The sequence below is a fragment of the Leptinotarsa decemlineata genome, unplaced genomic scaffold (assembly GCF_025532065.1).
Source record: "Leptinotarsa decemlineata unplaced genomic scaffold, Ldec_3_MD MMD2_tig00000251_RagTag_RagTag, whole genome shotgun sequence".
In the NCBI taxonomy this organism is placed as follows: domain Eukaryota; kingdom Metazoa; phylum Arthropoda; class Insecta; order Coleoptera; family Chrysomelidae; genus Leptinotarsa; species Leptinotarsa decemlineata.
Window position 1 is genome coordinate 1,013,744 of NW_027412547.1, and position 17,777 is coordinate 1,031,520.

The 17,777-nt window shown below is 34.7% G+C and overlaps 1 protein-coding gene across 1 annotated transcript in view; it reads left to right on the plus strand.

Annotated features, from left to right (window-relative positions):
• Positions 1 to 1,595, plus strand: part of LOC111509632 (uncharacterized) — a 77,757-nt gene extending 76,162 nt beyond the window's left edge. The window contains 1 exon segment of the mRNA XM_074173394.1: positions 772 to 1,595. Coding sequence (XP_074029495.1) covers positions 772 to 1,210 — 439 coding nt within the window. The 3' untranslated portion in view covers positions 1,211 to 1,595.
• Positions 1,596 to 17,777: the final 16,182 nt, after the last annotated feature.

Sequence of the window (17,777 nt, forward strand, 5' to 3'; positions counted from 1 at the left end):
GAATTCTTGCGTTGTTTCATAATGATGGATGAAACCTAGGTCCATCACTTTACACCCAAGACAAAATAACAATCAAAACAGAGGACTCAAGGAGGAGAACGAGTTACTATATAGCTGTGTGAAATTAATTTTTATTTTTCATTTTTATATAGCTAAAAATTATTTTATATAAACATATATTGTAAAATAATAGATAAGGCAAAATTGTAAAATTAATTTAGGTTGGTATACCTGTATGGGTGGTACGCCTGGATGGTTTACCTGTATGGGATACCTATATAGCATAAATAGGGTTAGCTCGTATTACTTTCTAGTTTTAATCTTCCTCTTTGAAGATGATCACTTGGTGATCGAAACACGTGTCGAGATGTTAAAAATAACGATTTGGTGTGGGAAAAACAACTCCAGTAATATTCATTTTAAAAATAAAAACAACAATAAAAATCAATTGGCTCTCCGGGGCGACTTCATTGATTCCAGTGGCGCATTTGCTTTTTCAGCTGCAGGAAACCCGGAGTATCATCTGGTCCCAGTGACTTTTTGGGTTTTAGATGTTTAATGGCTTTGTGGTGAGAGATTTTCCATCGATAAAGTAGTGATATCGTTAGTTGATCACTATTTTGATGAGCAAGACAATTCTTATTATAAAAACGGTATCGAACTTATTGAACATGGCTGGGAAAAGTATATAGAGCTGCAAGGAGATTAATTTCCAAAATTTTTGTGCTTCATTTGTTGGGTCCCATTTTAATAAAAACTTTCCATTTTCAGATTCAAAACAAATGTCGACGCTTCCACCCACTGGCTCAAAGAACACCCAAACGAGGTAGAGAACATCATCTACGAACAATCTGTGGATGACAACTTTTCTGCGATCATGCAGAAAATTTACCGAGACGCCATCCCCATCGAGGCCCCCCAGGCGCAATCTCCCTCGCCTGGTCCTTCGAAAACGCCAAAACAAACTGCACGCAAATCGACCAGCACTCTCCAATTGCGATCCCCCACTCCCCCTCTAGAAGAATACAGCTTTTATGGTTTGGAGGCAGAAGAAGTGGATCTGTCGAAGATCTCCACTTCGGTCGATATAAATGGCATGTGCCTCAACATGGCTGCCGACAAACTCGGCAGGATCTTCGATCTGCAGCCGCATGTTCAGGTCGAAGACTGTAACGTCTCCATTGATTTGAAGGGGTTGTTCGACTCTTGACCGGATTTGGGTCCGATGGATTTCATCCTGGACGACTTTAGCGGCGACGGGTTCGAGTTGGACAGCATCATCCCATCCGTGGAGAATCTGCTGAACGAGACTTTTTCCGATGACGAATACTTGTAAGGGTCGTTTGCTGGCTCGAGCTCATTGTTTGCAGCAAGAACTGAGCGCTGTACATTTTGTAAAAATGTAAAAAGATAGCCGTAGGCTTTGTTTTTATAAAGAACAATCTGTGATGATATGATAACAATTTTATACTAAGAGTTAGGCTACAATTTGTTCTGTTGATGAGGATCATAAGACTTGTAGGTTAAGAGTCAAAAGATATTTATGTTGTATTATTTTCTTACTTATTTTTTGTAATATAACCGTTTCATCAGTATACTAGGTATTTTTTTTTAGAGAGTTCATGATTGTTAGCTGATGTTCATTGAAAGTTACACAATAAACTGTTACTTGAATATGTTATGGATGTTTATCAAGTATTGGCCAAATTTGTGTTCCTTGGCCAAATTTAGTCGAGACGGCCAGGTTTCACTAGCGAGATATTAACAATTGCTGAGAAACATGGCGTTTTCAATAATAATAATGATAATTGATTTAATTCATTGTAAAAGATATCAATCAATCAAACATTTATTGAATCAGTTTTCCTTTACAATCACATTAGACAAAAAATAAACCGTAAACATCATCATAAAATACTGGCTGATTCAACAGGTGAAACAAACATAAAAAAGTCAATATAAAACACATAAAAAAAGTTAATAACCTACAATGAACTTAGAATTCCAGGAGAAACTCATCTACAGAGTAGTATACTTTTTGCAATAGAAAAATCTTGAGTCGCCTTTTAAAAACAGATATTTGAGGATTTAATGTCCTCACTAAGCTTGTTATACAGCGTGACTCACGGTCGATGGTAGGTTAGACGTTTCTGGAAAACGCAATGCATGATTTTTCTGAAAATTTTACATTTCCTTACCTGTTCTATCGATCTAAAATATTTTCAGCATTGCGGCGTTGCAACTTCTATCAAAAAGTCCTAGCAATTATTTTTTTTTTAATGGAACACCCCGTATATTAATACATTTTTGTAATCGCTCTGGTATTTTAATACTTTTTTGTCAATACCTATACCTATCTCTATCTGTTTTCGAGATAAAAAATAAATTATGTTAAATATGGTCCAAAACATAGCCTTAATTGAAATTAAGTACATCAGTACTCTCGATTCATGAAAAGTTGATATTTTGATGATAGTTTGGACAAACTCGAAATATTCAAATAACACCAAGAAATCGACTCCATATCTTACAGGGCGTGCTAAAATTACTATTATTTCCATTTTGCATAAAAGTAGTTGAAAGTTCATTTTTTCAAACGAAACCCCCGTATATTACTCGATAAATTGAAAGATGGTGAAAAATGCTTCAAGATGATATACATGTCCCTATACCTAAATCGTCAAGTTTTCTTAATAAAGCCGTTTTTGTGGAAAAATAGTTATTCACGTTTTACCTACAACTGTTTAAAAATCTGTTTAAAATCTGTTTTTCCGTTAACCAGCTGTCGCACCCCTACGAACGACAACCCTCAGAAGTCGAAACTTGTGCGAGCTAAGGATTAACGAGGTCTTACCTTTTAACGTGTGATTCCTAACACGGGTTGGACGGTAGCAAGTGAAGATCGATCGTTCAGACTAGGGCTTGAACCACCGACCAACACGGCAGTCAATTCGAGTGAGTGGACAAAGCACCCACGCCGAACCGCTTGGCTACCGGCTGTTGAAAGTGACATTTTATTTTGTGAGTGGGGATTATTGCAAAACGAGCGTCAGCAAGTGGAGCAAACTCACGAGTAAAATAAAATCACTTTCAACAAATGTATCATACAAATTTTTTTGTATAACGTTACTGCTGATAATAAAAAAATTATAGGGTTCATGGGATTTGAACACACGATCTTTGGATTACAAGGCATATGTTACAACTACATACGCCAACTCACGTTATTTTAAGGAGGATTATTGGTTAGTCATGAAGGACTTTCTACAGTTGGACTGAATACTACTTCGTCATCAACTTCACAGGGATTTAATATTACCAATAGCACGAACTGCAGGTGTGAACTTTTCTAAATGATTTTTTGGAAGGTGTTCTGATTGAAGTGTTTCTATTAAATAGATTTTCAATAACAGTTGACGACAAAAAATAATTTTTAAAGAATTTGATTTCTAGGTAGCCGTGGAAATATCAAAGCTTATGACAGTTTGGTGACTTTTATAAGTAATTGATAAATGGTTATTGACGGTGTTTCAAAAAATCGCCAAAAATGAATGCAAATATTGATTATTCAAACGAAGTTCTTAAGAAATTATTTATTATACACGGACAGTGTGATCAAATCATTGCCAGAACTTGTAGAAAATTCAACCAAATGTATCCTGAATTAACACCAATGAACGAGAGGAAGTTTGTAAGATTACAAAATAATTTCCTTAACTATGGCTCTTTTTAAAAGCGCCTTCAATATTACCAAAACCTGTTACTTCAAATGAGGACAGAAGCTTCCATTCGCAGTGCAGAAAAACATTTAGGTGTATCACATGTTTCAGTACAACGAATTTTGAAAAATCACGGAATACATCCGTATAAATTTACCAAAGTTCAAGCTCTAAAAGCAGAAGACTTCGAACGTTAGAATGCATTTTTGTAAATCCCTTTTGATTCATACACAGGAAAATCGGGATTTTTTGTCAAAAATAATTTGGAGCGACGAATCAAAATTTACGAGGGATGGTATTTTCAATAGAAGGAATAAACGTTTTTGGGCTGATCATAATCCTCATGTTACAAAAGAAATGGGTTTTCAAGAAAAATTTGACCTGAATGTTTTCTGTATTCTGAAGAACAATAAAATTAACTTTTTTATTTATGAAGACACACTGAATGCAGAGAGATATCTCCAAATATTAAGGACGACTGTAACCGATTTTCTTGAAAATTTGCCTTTAGAGGAATATAGGAATTCGTGGTTTCAACTGGACGGGGCGCCAGCTCATTCCACCCAGGAAGTTTCCAGGAAACTTGACGAACTCTTTGACGATCGTTGGTTTAGGCGTTTAGGGCTGTGGGATTGGCCACCGACATCACCCGATCTCACGCCACTTGACTTTTTTTATGGGGTGTTTCAAAAGAAAGGGTATACAGTACTCCAGTGCCTACCAAAGAGGAATTGCGACGGCGAATAGTGTGGAGTATTGAAGATCTGGATTCCCAGGAAATTGAAAAAGCAACCACAAGTCGCGTACATAAAAACATTTTAAAGTGTTTAGAATGTAATGGACAACATTTTCATCATTTATTGTGAAAATGTGATATTTTGTTTACAATTTTGTTATTTTGAATCATCCTATTCTGTTATTGTATGTACTTTCACATGTTTTAGCCCACAAAATCTTACTACTTTCCTAGAAATGACTGATTTTTGGTACAGTTGTTCCCTGGAAACTTTGAGCCATAGTTAAGGAAATTATTTTGTAACCTTACAAACCTCCTTTCATTCATTGGTGTTAATTCAGGATACATTTGGTTGAATTTTACACGTTCTGACAATGATTTGATCACTTTGTTCATGTGTATAATAAATAATTTCATAAGAACTTCGTTTGAATAATCGATATTTGCATTCATTTTGGAAGATAATTCGAAACACCGTCGATAACTCTTTGTAAATTACTTATAAAAGTAACCGAACTGCTATAAGCTTGATAATTCCACTGCTACCTAAATCCAAATTCTAAATTTCTAAATTGGGAAAACTTGACGATTTAGGTATAGGGACATGATATATCATGTTGAAGCATTTTTCACCATCTTTCAATTTACCGAGTAATATACAGGGGGTTTCATTTGAAAAAATGAACTTTTGACTACTTTTATACACAATGGAAATAATAGTAATTTTAGCACGCCCTGTATGATATGAAGTCGATTTCTTGGTGTTATTCGAATATTTCGAGTTTGTCCAAACTATCATCAAAATATCAACTTTTCATGAATTGAGAGTACTGATGTACTTAATTTCAATTAAGGCTATGTTTTGGACCATATTTAGCACAATTTATTTTTTATCTCGATAACAGTAGAGATAGGTATAGGACATTATCAACAAAAAAGTATTAAAATACCAAAGCGATTCCAGAAATGTATTAATGTACGGGGTGTTCGGTTTGAAAAAATAAAGTTGCTAGGACTTTTTGATGGAAGTAGCAACGCCGCAATGCTAAAAATATTTTAGATCGATAGAACAGGTAAGGAAATGTGAGAGGTGAAATTTTCAGAAAAATCATGCTTTGCGTTTTACAAAACGTCTAACCTACCATCGACCGTGAGTTACGCTGTATATAGCTTAACCCCGGGGTTTTTTGACGTGGGAAATCATAATGTCGCATTAATTTTCATGTAACATCTAGAGGGCGCTGCGAATGAAAATAATGGCGTTTTCCCAACACTTCCTGTTATACCAGAAGTTGGTACCAATTTCCTTAATTCAAAAGCAACACCCTGTATATTTTCACACACACTAGAGTGATTCCCTCATAAAATTCATCAGAAAACTCAATTCCATCCTCTTGTAGGAGTAATATTTTCCAAATGTTATACAATGTGTTCGGCATCGATGCCGAAGTTTTTTTAAACAGACCACCTTGTATTTTATGATAGATTTGAAATTTCGAGATGATGTTGAACCATTTTCATCAAACATTCTCTATATCAAAAATCAACAGTTCACGAGATATCTCAGTTTTTCTTGAAAAACTTTTATCAGCCAGATGTTCAACGATCTTATTAAATGAATGAAAAAGAAGATTATACGTGTTTTTCGGAAAATAGACAACTTCAACTTTGATCATATGGCTGTTGGTGATTTGGATTATGATATGACAGGAAAAATAATTATAATCTGTCTAATTATCATGCATAGATTCGTGATAAACACATTGTTGATCAATGTTTGAAGCACTTTCTGATATCGAACTTCCCCGAATTGATTTTTCACCGTAGTGTGATAATGTAATAAATTTTTATTAGAACATTATTTACGAACGATAATACCGTACTTGAATATTGTTTGTGTATGGTTAACAAATATTTTTTGTTGATAAATGAAATAATATAGATGATTTTAGCGCCGAAAAAATTGAAGTGTGAAAAAACATTCTTCAGAAGAACGTTCTTCCAAATGGATTCAGTCTTCAGCGATTCAAATCCAATGTGAGTCACTACTTTCGCACAGGCACCGCTCATAGACAGACTTAAGGATTTTCCTGTAGTGCTTGTGTTTTGCCCTTGAAACTTCAACTGGGTTTGATCCAACAAATTGCTGACAACGGTCACAAGGTAGACATAACCGGCTACGCTTCGTGATAGTTGCTCTGTTTCAGACGCTGCACCGAAAATCCCACATATCTTGTGACGTCACTCCAGCTTTCGACAAACGCTCGGTTTCAAAGTCGCATATCTTGATAACGGTAAATGCTATCGATTTGAAATTTTTGCCATTGAACATGTTATGAAAGAAAACGACAACTTGTGGAAATTAGACCATTTTGTTGAGGAAATTGTAGAACCTTCAGTCATAATATTCGAAGAAGATTCATCGGATTTATTCGACGATAGTACACCATGCCTCTTTGGATAAGCAAACCTATTTATTTTTATGTGAATATTTTGAAAGAAATTTTATCACAATATTGATTGTATAAGAATAAATAAACATAGTTATTAGTTTAAACACGTATTTTTTATTAAATACTCAAACGCACGCCACTGCAGGTAGAAAACGACACCAACGCACATAAAATATTTTGTTTGCCACCCGTTTGCAATGCAAAAATTAAATGGACCTGGTAAACTAATATTGAGCCGTCTATATATTCGAAGTAAACGATATTGTGCATTCTTAAATTTGGCGGAAATTTCAAAGGCCAAAAAAACTGATACATGGAAATGAACCGGCTGCCAACTAGTCCACGTTGTGTGTATTGGATAATTTTTACTAACCAAGTTTTATGGTTGCTTGAAGAGTCATAAAATTGAATTTGAAGTTATGTAACGGTGACGAATAGAAGGAATGCGGGATTGGTTATCGCCGTCGTGTTCAGTTCAGGAACTGATCGCGATTTGAGTGTTGAAATTCGATATTGGTGCAGTTATACTTACTTAAAATTTTGGTTATCTGTTTAAAATGTGGCGTTCTTGGACAAGTACTAATAGTAATAACGAGTGTGATAACAACGCAGATTTTTTCCTGTGTAGTAATTCCAATAGCGATGGTGAAAAATACGAAAAAGAGATACCAATGAATAAAATTCGGATGCATTTGAATATTGAAACATAAAGAGTATGTTTTAATGTATATAAGAATCTACATCTCACGTTGGGTTTCGAGGGAAACAAACTACCGACCGAAATTCCTTTCTCAACTGTACGTAAAATAGTCAAAAACAAACCTTATGAACGCAAGATGCGATGTGATACGGGATTATCAAAACCTTTAGATGTTCATCTAATAAGATCATTGAAAAAAAATATACGACTGTTACAAAAGCAATGACATTCCTACAACTGAAATCATAAGGAAGAAATTGAATATTTCCGGCCATAACGTGAGCTGCTGTGACAAAACTCTTCAGAATTGGATGAAGAAACTAGGATTTAGATTTAAAATAATAAACAAACGTCAAGCAGTTTTGGAAAGCAGAAGAATAGTGGAATTGCGTAACAAATACTTAGAACAAATAACTGAATATAGACAATAACAACGGCAAATTTTCTATTTGGACGAAACTTGGTATGACACTTACGACACGACTCACAACACAGTTATGAAAGGGTGGACTGATGGTTCGAGAATGTGTACGCCTAACATGCCTGCAAACAAAGGATGGCGACTAATCATTGTGCATTGCGGAGGAAGTAAAGGATGGGTTCCGAATTATTTGAAATCATGTGGAAAAAACTTGAGAACTGCAATGTTGATTATCATAAGAATATGGAAGGTAATATTTTTAAGAAATGATTTGAAAACAACAGTTTGGTTCAAGCACTTAATCAGCATTCTGCATTTATAATGAATATTTATTACTTTTTACTATCAGGAAACAGAGTATGGAAATGCGTTAATCCAGCTGCATTACCCTGCCAGTACGGACCTGTACTCAGTGCCTAATCTCGGGAATTTTTAAAAGTAATATTCCGTTTCATTTGCGTCATTTCCTTGAAGGAAACGCCTATAGTTGTTATCAAAAATGCTTTGCATGTGTTTGCGTAATACCATAGATATAAGAAAATTGCTAATGTACATTGATCGTAAACTTATGGAAAACTGATAAAACTGAATATAAATACCCAACCACAAAAGGTACCAACCGGATTTTCAATAATTTACCGGTCATCAAAAATTTCCCACCAGAATATAACGATAACCAAGGATTTATGCGAATGAAAATGGATTTATTGAAATTCATAAAGAGTTCTTGTTTTTGCAAATAAGAACATATGTAAGCTAAACTTCCCATTTCATTATGCTGTTATATTTTTTAACATACAGCAGGTTAACCAAAATCTTTTCATATGGCAACTATTTGTTTTCGTGTCTATCCTCAAACAACTCTAAAGGAATAAGGTCAGGTGATCATGCAGACTGCTGAATTATGTCAATCAAATGTGAGATTTCTTCTTGTCGATATGGAATGAAAGGAAATTCAACTAACAGAGTGTTGATTATTGAATGGAAAGTTCCCGAATCAATCGACTTGTGTAACGTTGGCAAAAGCAGACTATGACACGGACAAAACTTTTAATACAACCTAATAAAAACAACTTCATAAGAGGGGAGGTTGGAAACCATCTTTTTATCATTAATTTATCTCCTGACGTATCGGGATTAGCTGAAATATTATTTTCAGTTTTGGATATATACCTACATGTTAATGAAACTGGTACTGGGGTTTTGGATACTTTGGTAACCTCTGTGTAACCTGTGTATTCCTTATGAAAGGATTCAACGATAAAAACTCTAATGGTGAATGAGAATAATAACATAGCTAATTAATTATCATAAGTTGAGCAAATGAGATGTTTTTGATGAATGAAGTTAGGATACTTACGTTGATGATAAAAAACAATACTTCTATATTATTTCTACATATTTCTTTAAAAAAATAACGAATGAAAACAATTCGAAATTGACACTGTTTTACAAGCATTAGCAGTTTTTATTTCTGTTGATTCGTTTGAAAGGAAATATCGTAACCTTGGTGGTAAACGATTTGCTAACAGTAATTGATAGAAAGTTTAGTATTTCTAGTGAATATTATTATCATTGTCGCTCCAGTAATCCGACCGTTAGTTTCATGGATTCGTTCATGCAGCTGCAGTTTCGTAAGAATGTGTCATCTTTCCCTCCAACCGATTTCCTGGAGTCTTTGAAGTCTACTAGATACTCGTTAGGACAATAAGAGTATTGTTTCGAATTCTTGGGGTTCTTCGTGAGCAAAACAATGGCAGAATCAATACTCCTAACCGCTCTGGATTGAAGATTGAATGATTCCGTGTTTGTGTTTGTAAATCTTTTGCTGGAAAAATTCCACTTGCTTACTTCGTAGTAAATCTTCAAGAGGTGGCAAAAATTATGTGAATTTCTGGAACTTCAACTAACGTTTCCTAATATGACTAATAATCAGTCGTGCAAAGCTTATTGTTGAATCATCTGAAAATGGAACTTTTAACAGGTGATGATCGACTGTATTGCCAAAGTAATTGACTGTTATGAAAAAATAAATATTGTTGAGGCACCAGTCAATCTAATAATAACACTGACGATCTTCAAACATGACACTACCTCTGACAAAAGCACCAAACAGAGATGAATGAGTGTTAAGTGAGTGATTTTTGCATGTATAAGTATAGATACCCTGCGATTTCCCTACAAACGTAATTATTTCATAAATAAACTAAACATTTGCATCTACCTACTATTATTATTATTAGTTTTCGTGCAACGGCGTACAAATCCTCGCTTCATCGAATTAAGCTTGTGAAGCAACATTTGGCAAAATACCCACCTAATTTCCTTTGAATTCGCACCTGCTTATTTCATCATCTTGCCCAGTAACTCAAGTCTAGAGAATGTTGCGTCAGCCGCAACTGTAAACAACAAACACACCTACAAAATCCAACCAATGGAGACCTAGAAATAAGTCGAGCCTTCGTTTGCCGTTTGACCTTGTTCCGCTAGATAGGATAAACACATAAAAAGTTTAATCACAGTGGCTTAATTGTTTTACGGTGCAAAGTCCACGAATACTTTCCTTTGCAAATGTCATGTCTATAGAAATATTTTTAGGAACACGAGTAGGCACTTTGATTAGAGATCTGCCAAGGACACGTTTCAGATCGATTGTTAATAGACTTTGATATATCTGAACTTAATAGTTGACTTTCGGATTTACAATTCCTTGAAAACAAGTTACGTAACTACTTGGGCATGTCTCTTTGTCCCTCTCTGGGATATCTATAATTTAGTTCCTCAGTCAAGGTTTCAGTTGGATTTTTTGCGGGTACTGACGAAACATTTGGATAAAGCCGTAGCAACTAGCTGAATGATAATGATAGATGATTTTGGGTGTCAATTTGAAAATTTCCCACCGTTAATATCGTCTTTCCGGTAAACAATACGGGGAATCGAAAAAACATGTCAATTTTATTGTCATGGGGGACACTTAGAGATGGAAAAGGGAGAGGAGAATGAAGAATACATAGAAAATTTACATGGGCACTTGAAGAAAACTTTGAGGACATTGAGACCAGTGAAACCAAAGAGGACAACTGAAAAGTCGGGAAAGCTAGGATAATATTAGTTTACTAATAATTACAAAATGTTCTGGACATTAAAGAAGAATTTGGGGTGGAAAACAATAAAACATGGTTGAAAGAAATATAAATAGTTAGATGAATGGTTGAAGGATATATTTACGAAAGCTTTCAAAACTAAGAACAAAGAAAAAAACTAGTGGTTTCAATACACTACAGGTTGGGATGAAATGGAAATGTGAAGAAAAGTTAAGAAGGAGGTCAGTTTCCAATTCCTATATAGGTTTGGCCTATAATTGTTCATTTCGAAATATATCTGCATTGAAATTGATCTATTTTGACGGAGATCAAACTGTATATCCTAGGGCTTTTTTTACCTGTGATCTGTCATCAATAAAAATACATGAAACGATACTTGTCTCACTTCCAAAAGAGTTCATAGTATTTCAATAAATGTAATATGCAATTCTTTATCGAAATTACCAAATTGTTTTGCGGCTATAATCTATGTCAAAAAATAATTACTATCGAGGCCAGTTTAGGTCACAAAACAATCAAAATGTCCAAAGTTGATGGAGTTTTTTGTCAACAATTGCGACATTTGTCAGTTGCTGGTGTGTTGCTTCATTTTCTGAGAAAATAAAAATATATAGATAAACTTCTACGAAATTCTTGCCAAAGTCCAGACTAATCAGTTTTTTCGATATGATTGAGTAATATTTTATAGGTATTATACCAAATTGGTTGATTTGTTCTTTGTATTCACTTAGATCATTTGAACTCATTTAAAATTCCAAAATAAAATGAAACATTTGTTGTTCCATTCATTCAATAACTAGTAAATCGAAAGTTTTAGACAAAAATTTCATAGAAATGAATATTATTCATAGATATAACACTAAACAAACAAAAATATCATCAGTTAGTAATTTCATATCTAATTTTGAACAGAAATCAATATTACTATCTCCATCCGGGTTTGAAGGATGATTGAGTAATAATAAGTATTATACCAAATTAGTTGATTTGTTCTTTGTACCCACTCGAGATCATTTATACTCTGAAAAATGTGTTTATTAAGTATTTCTTTCCCGACACAGTATGTTTTCATTACCCACTAATGATTCGACGAAAAAATGACAAATAATTGATGTCTTACGTAAAGATTCACCCGAAAAATACATTTCAAAATTATAAATAAACAAACATTCTACTTTTTGAGAAGCAATATGAAAACAATGAAGTTTGTGAAATATTTCTGATTTCAAAATGTTTTGCATCGGTTTCCTAATTTGTTACAAAATCATTCTCAACTGACATGTTCAATGAAAATTATTAAGTGCGTACGTAAAGTAACTATTTAGTAAATTCATTATTAGCTAATCAAACAATAATAATGAATATTCCAAAAGCAGATCCATTTCTAATTTAATAATGATTCAATATGAGAAAGAAAGTTTTTAGCTTTCTACTGCATGATCCACACATCCATGTATAGAGTTACATATTTTCAAATTGATTACTTCCTTCCTTTCTTTGGAAGATTCCCTCATCCCCTTTTTTTGTATCAAGATGGAGTAATAGAAAGCCAAAAACTTTCTTTCCCAAAAATTAATCACTCCTAAAAAAATATAACCCCTTCAATTCAGATTCAATATGACTTCTGTTGGCAGCCCTGAGAACGAAGATACTATTTTATAAGTTTCGGAGATCAAAGATTTAGTGACAGAACCGTTCTTGATATTTCATGGACTTCAGTTGTTATATTTTTGAATAAAGTTGTCAAAGTTATTGTAGTCTCAAAGTTACGCCCCGTTTTCACGAATATAAAAGTGGCAACGAGTATTTTACAAATAAAATTGGCGTTCTGTTTGGGCAACGTACCGCGCGCTTCGCCCATTTTACGGTCGCCATAATCGTCCTACCGAGAGGACTATTTACAATGTGGTGGATAAATTCCAGTCAACTGGTTCAGTAAACGATCTACCAACACCCGTACGTCAAAGAAACGCAAGATCTGCCGAAAAAACATCACCGCTGTTTGTGAGAGTGTGCAGGAGAATCCGAGGCAGTCCATTTTGCGTCGATCACAAGAGCTCGGCCTTTCCCAGACTACAACTTGGCCTTTTTTGCGTTGTGACTTGGACCTGCACTCGTACAAAATTCAACTGGTACAGGAACTGAAGGTAAACGACAATAGACAAGGACGTGTGTGCTGAATTGGCTCTGGAGCAGTTGGCAACTGACTCATATTTGGATAAATGGGTGCGTGAATAGACAAAATTGTCGAATTTGGCACGATACCAATCCACATGAGATCCAAGAGCTTAGATTTTTCTCTGGTCATCGCCAGATATTTCTTCGACACCAGCTTCCCAAGGTTGCCGAAGATGATCCTAGCAAAATTGCATCCTTTGATTCCATCCCATCTCTTTAGGGATCGAGCACAGGTGTAACATTTAGCTAGTTCCGCAATTGTCGAAGTCATCAGGCCGCAGATGCCACTGAGTCCTTAAGTTCTTAGTCCAGCCGCTTCCTTGGCTAAAGAGTCGGCAATGCGATTACCTTTAAACTTGTCGTGCCCTTTAACCCACCTTAGGAGAATGTTATTATCTACAATCTACAAAGGGGCTTTGGCTAAATCTTGGTGGCACTCTAGTACTAACCCTGAGGTAACACGTTGTCTGTACAAGGCTAATAGAACTTGTCTTCTATCAGTGCAGATTGTTATGTTTTTGCCAGAAGTTCCTTTCCTGGTTACGGCAAGCAGGATAGGTCGATGATTATCAACTTCTTTTGGCTTGAATTGGATGATCTGGACACCAACGACATGTGGTTTCAACAGAACGGCGCTACTTGCCACACAGCTCATGCCACAATGGATATTCTGCAGGAGCGATTTGAGGGCATGGTCATTTCAAGAGGAGGGATTTGATCCCGTTAGACTTTTTGTAATGGGGTTTTCTTAGGTCGCAGCTGTATGCGAATGAGTCACAAACCACAGCTGTCCTCAAAGCCAACATAATCCATGTCATCGGTCAAATTCAGCCCGATTCATGCAACAGAGTCATGGAAAATTGGACGTCCAGGGAAGCCGTAGCGGACATTTGAATGAATGAAATATACCTTATATTTTACTCCGGTGACTAACAATTTCATTAAATGTTTCAGAACGACTCATAGGGATTTGTCTACAAAATAATGCACTGAGTGAAAGATAAAGCACTATATATGAGCCTTGGCAGGTTTTCAACATTGAACTAAGTTTCTTCAACGGAAATTAGGCACTATTTGGGCACTATCTAGGAAGGTGTATAATTTTGGTACCTACTTCATTACCTCCAAATTCACAAAGGTCATTTTATTGTTGTTCCCATTGAGTTGAACATTCTTCAAAACAATACCTGAAACGTTCTTTTTTCGGGCCGAGTTGGTCTACGCCGATATTTGTATCCTGAACAACGTGTCTCTAAGTACATTGGAGTCATCTTAGTCTTTTTGAGTTTCTCAATCATCTTTTCTCTGTTCAAATGATTTTTAAGTTTTTTGTGATTTTAATTTTCAATTGCAGCTTGATTTTTGCTCTTGTACTCTTTATGCAGTTGAGTGTTCTAAATAGTTTTCCTTTTCTGTTTCTAAACTAAAACGAAGACATAACAGCCCCTATGCCCCTCATATGTTTTTCAGAGTTCTTTACAGGTTCTGATTTTAAACACAACGTATTTTACGCGTTTGCTTCGAAAGCTTCGAGCTTTTTTGGGAAAATTTGGTCTACATAATGTTTGAAACAATTCTTGTGCGTTGAACGAACATTGTTATTAGTACAAAGCAACATAAACAGCTCGTTGTTTCATCTGAGTGTTTCTTCTTCAACATCGATATTTGCAAAATTATTCCAGGTCTATTCTAAAACTCAACAATGTATCTTGAACCACTTTTTTATTATGTGAAATAAATAATCACTATGCACTTCAAAGGAAACAAGTTCATGAATCCTAAGGTGTATGTTATTGCAGTTAATGCCACGGAAGTACAGAAAGCGATTTCATAGATTTTTTAGGTAAACACTCGAAATTGACTGTGAAATACCTAACTTTAGTTTTTCAATTGACAATTTCTTGAACAACAAAAATATCTCAGGAGTTGTTGCTTTTGATAAAACCTGAATATGTTATGTAATAATTATCGATTAACATACAAAGGAAGAACCAAAATTTAAAAGTGTTACAAATGTTACAAACTCTTTAGAAAAAACCTTTTTGACATTTATGGGTTTTTCATACTGAAATGAAAACATTCAATTACCTGAAATATGAAGGGAAAATTGCTGATTTGCCCAAAAATGTACTGTAAAAATATAAATATATGAAAGTAATCTCAAAAGATTTTGTACTGACGTAATAACATGAAACTGATTCCTATAAAAAATCCAAAAAAGTACCTACAGTTTTCAGTTCGAAATCCACATTTTTTTGGCAAATGGAGCCGAAATATTTGTATTAAAAGTACTACAGATAAGCTGGATACATTTTTTGTTTGAATTTCATTCGTATGCTGTAACATTTTCGTACTTAGTAATTAATGTACTTCCCAAGTTGTTCAAAAAGAACAGGTACCTCAAATAAAAATAGTGATTCCAATAGCGATGGTGAACAATGCGAAAAATAGATACCAGTGAATAAGCTTCTGATGCCTTCGAATATTGAAATATAGAGAGTATGTTTCAATGTAGCGTGACTCACGGTCGATGGTAGGTTAGACGTTTCTGGAAAACGCAAAGCGTGATTTTTTTGAAAATTTCACCTCTCACATTTCCTTACCTGTTCTATCGATCTAAAATATTTTCAGCATTGCGGCGTTACCACTTCCATCATAATGTCCTAGCAACTTTATTTTTTTTAATGGAACACCCCGTATATTATTACATTTTTGGAATCGCTCTGATATTTCAATACTTTTTTGTTGATAATGTCCTATACCTATCTCTATCTGTTTTCGAGACAAAAAATAAATTGTGCTAAATATGGTCCAAAACATAGCCTTAATTGAAATTAAGTACATCAGTACTCTCGATTCATGAAAATTTGATATTTTGACGATAGTTTGGACAAACTCGAAATATTCAAATAACACCAAGAAATCGACTCCATATCATACAGGGCGTGCTAAAATTACTATTATTTCCATTGTGCATAAAAGTAGTCAAAAGTTCATTTTTTCAAATGAAACCCCCTGTATATTACTCAGTAAATTGAAAGATGGTGAAAAATGCTTGAAGATGATATATCATGTCCCTATACCTGAATCGTCAAGTTTTCTCAATAAAGTCATTTCTTCTTGAAACATTACTTTTTTTTAGAATTTGGATTTAGGTAGCAGTGGAATTATCAAGCTTATAGCAGTTCGGTTACTTTTATAAGTGATTTATGAAGAGTTATCGACAGTGTTTCGAATCATCTTCCAAAATGAATGCAAATATCGATTATTCAAACGAAGTTCTTATGAAATTATTCATTATACACATGAAAAAAGTGATCAAATCATTGTCAGAACGTGTAAAAAATTCAACCAAATGTATCCAGAATTAATACCAATGAACGAGAGGAAGTTTGTAAGGTTACAAAATAATTTCCTTAACTATGGCTCAAAGTTTCCAGGGAACAACTGTACCAAAAATCAGTCATTTCTAGGTAAAAAGTAAGATTTTGTGGGCTAAAACAGTTGAAAGTACAGACAATAACAGAAAAGGATGATTCAAAATAACAAAATTGTAAACAAAATATCACATCTTCACAATTAATGCTGAAAATGTTGTCCATTACATTCTAAACACTTTAAAATGTTTTTTTGTGCGCGACTTGTGGTTGCTTTTTCAATTTCCTGGGGATCCAGATCTTCAATACTCCGCACTATTCGCCGTCGCAATTCTTCTTTGGTAGGCACTGGAGTACTGTATACCCTTTCTTTTAAAACACCCCATAAAAAAGTCAAGTGGCGTGAGATCGGGTGATCTCGGTGGTCAATCCCACGGCCCTAAACGCCTAAACCAACGATCGTCGAAGAGTTCGTCAAGTTTCCTGGAAACTTCCTGGGTGGAATGAGCTGGCGCTCCGTCCAGTTGAAACCACGAATTCCTATATTTCTCTGAAGGCAAATTTTCAAGAAAATCGGTTACAGTCGTCCTTAATATTTGGAGATATCTCTCTGCATTCAGTGTGTCTCCATAAATAAAAAAGCTAATTTTATTATTCTTCAGAATACAGAAAACATTCAGGTCAAATTTTTCTTGAAAACCCATTTCTTTTGTAACATGAGGATTATGATCAGCCCAAAAATGTTCATTCCTACTATTGAAAATAGCATCCCTCGTAAATTTTGATTCGTCGCTCCAAATTATTTTTGACAAAAATTCCCGATCTTCCTGTGTATGAATCAAAAGGGATTTACAAAAATGCATTCTACGTTCGAAGTCTTCTGCTTTTAGAGCTTGAACTTTGGTAAATTTATACGGATGCATTCCGTGATTTTTCAAAATTCGTTGTACTGAAGCATGTGATACACCTAAATCTTTTTATGCACTGCGAATGGAAGCTTCTGGATATGCATAAAAATATGCCAAAACGTTAACAGTATTGACTCAATCCCATCCAGTTGATTTGGGGAAAATTGAAACAAAGCATCAG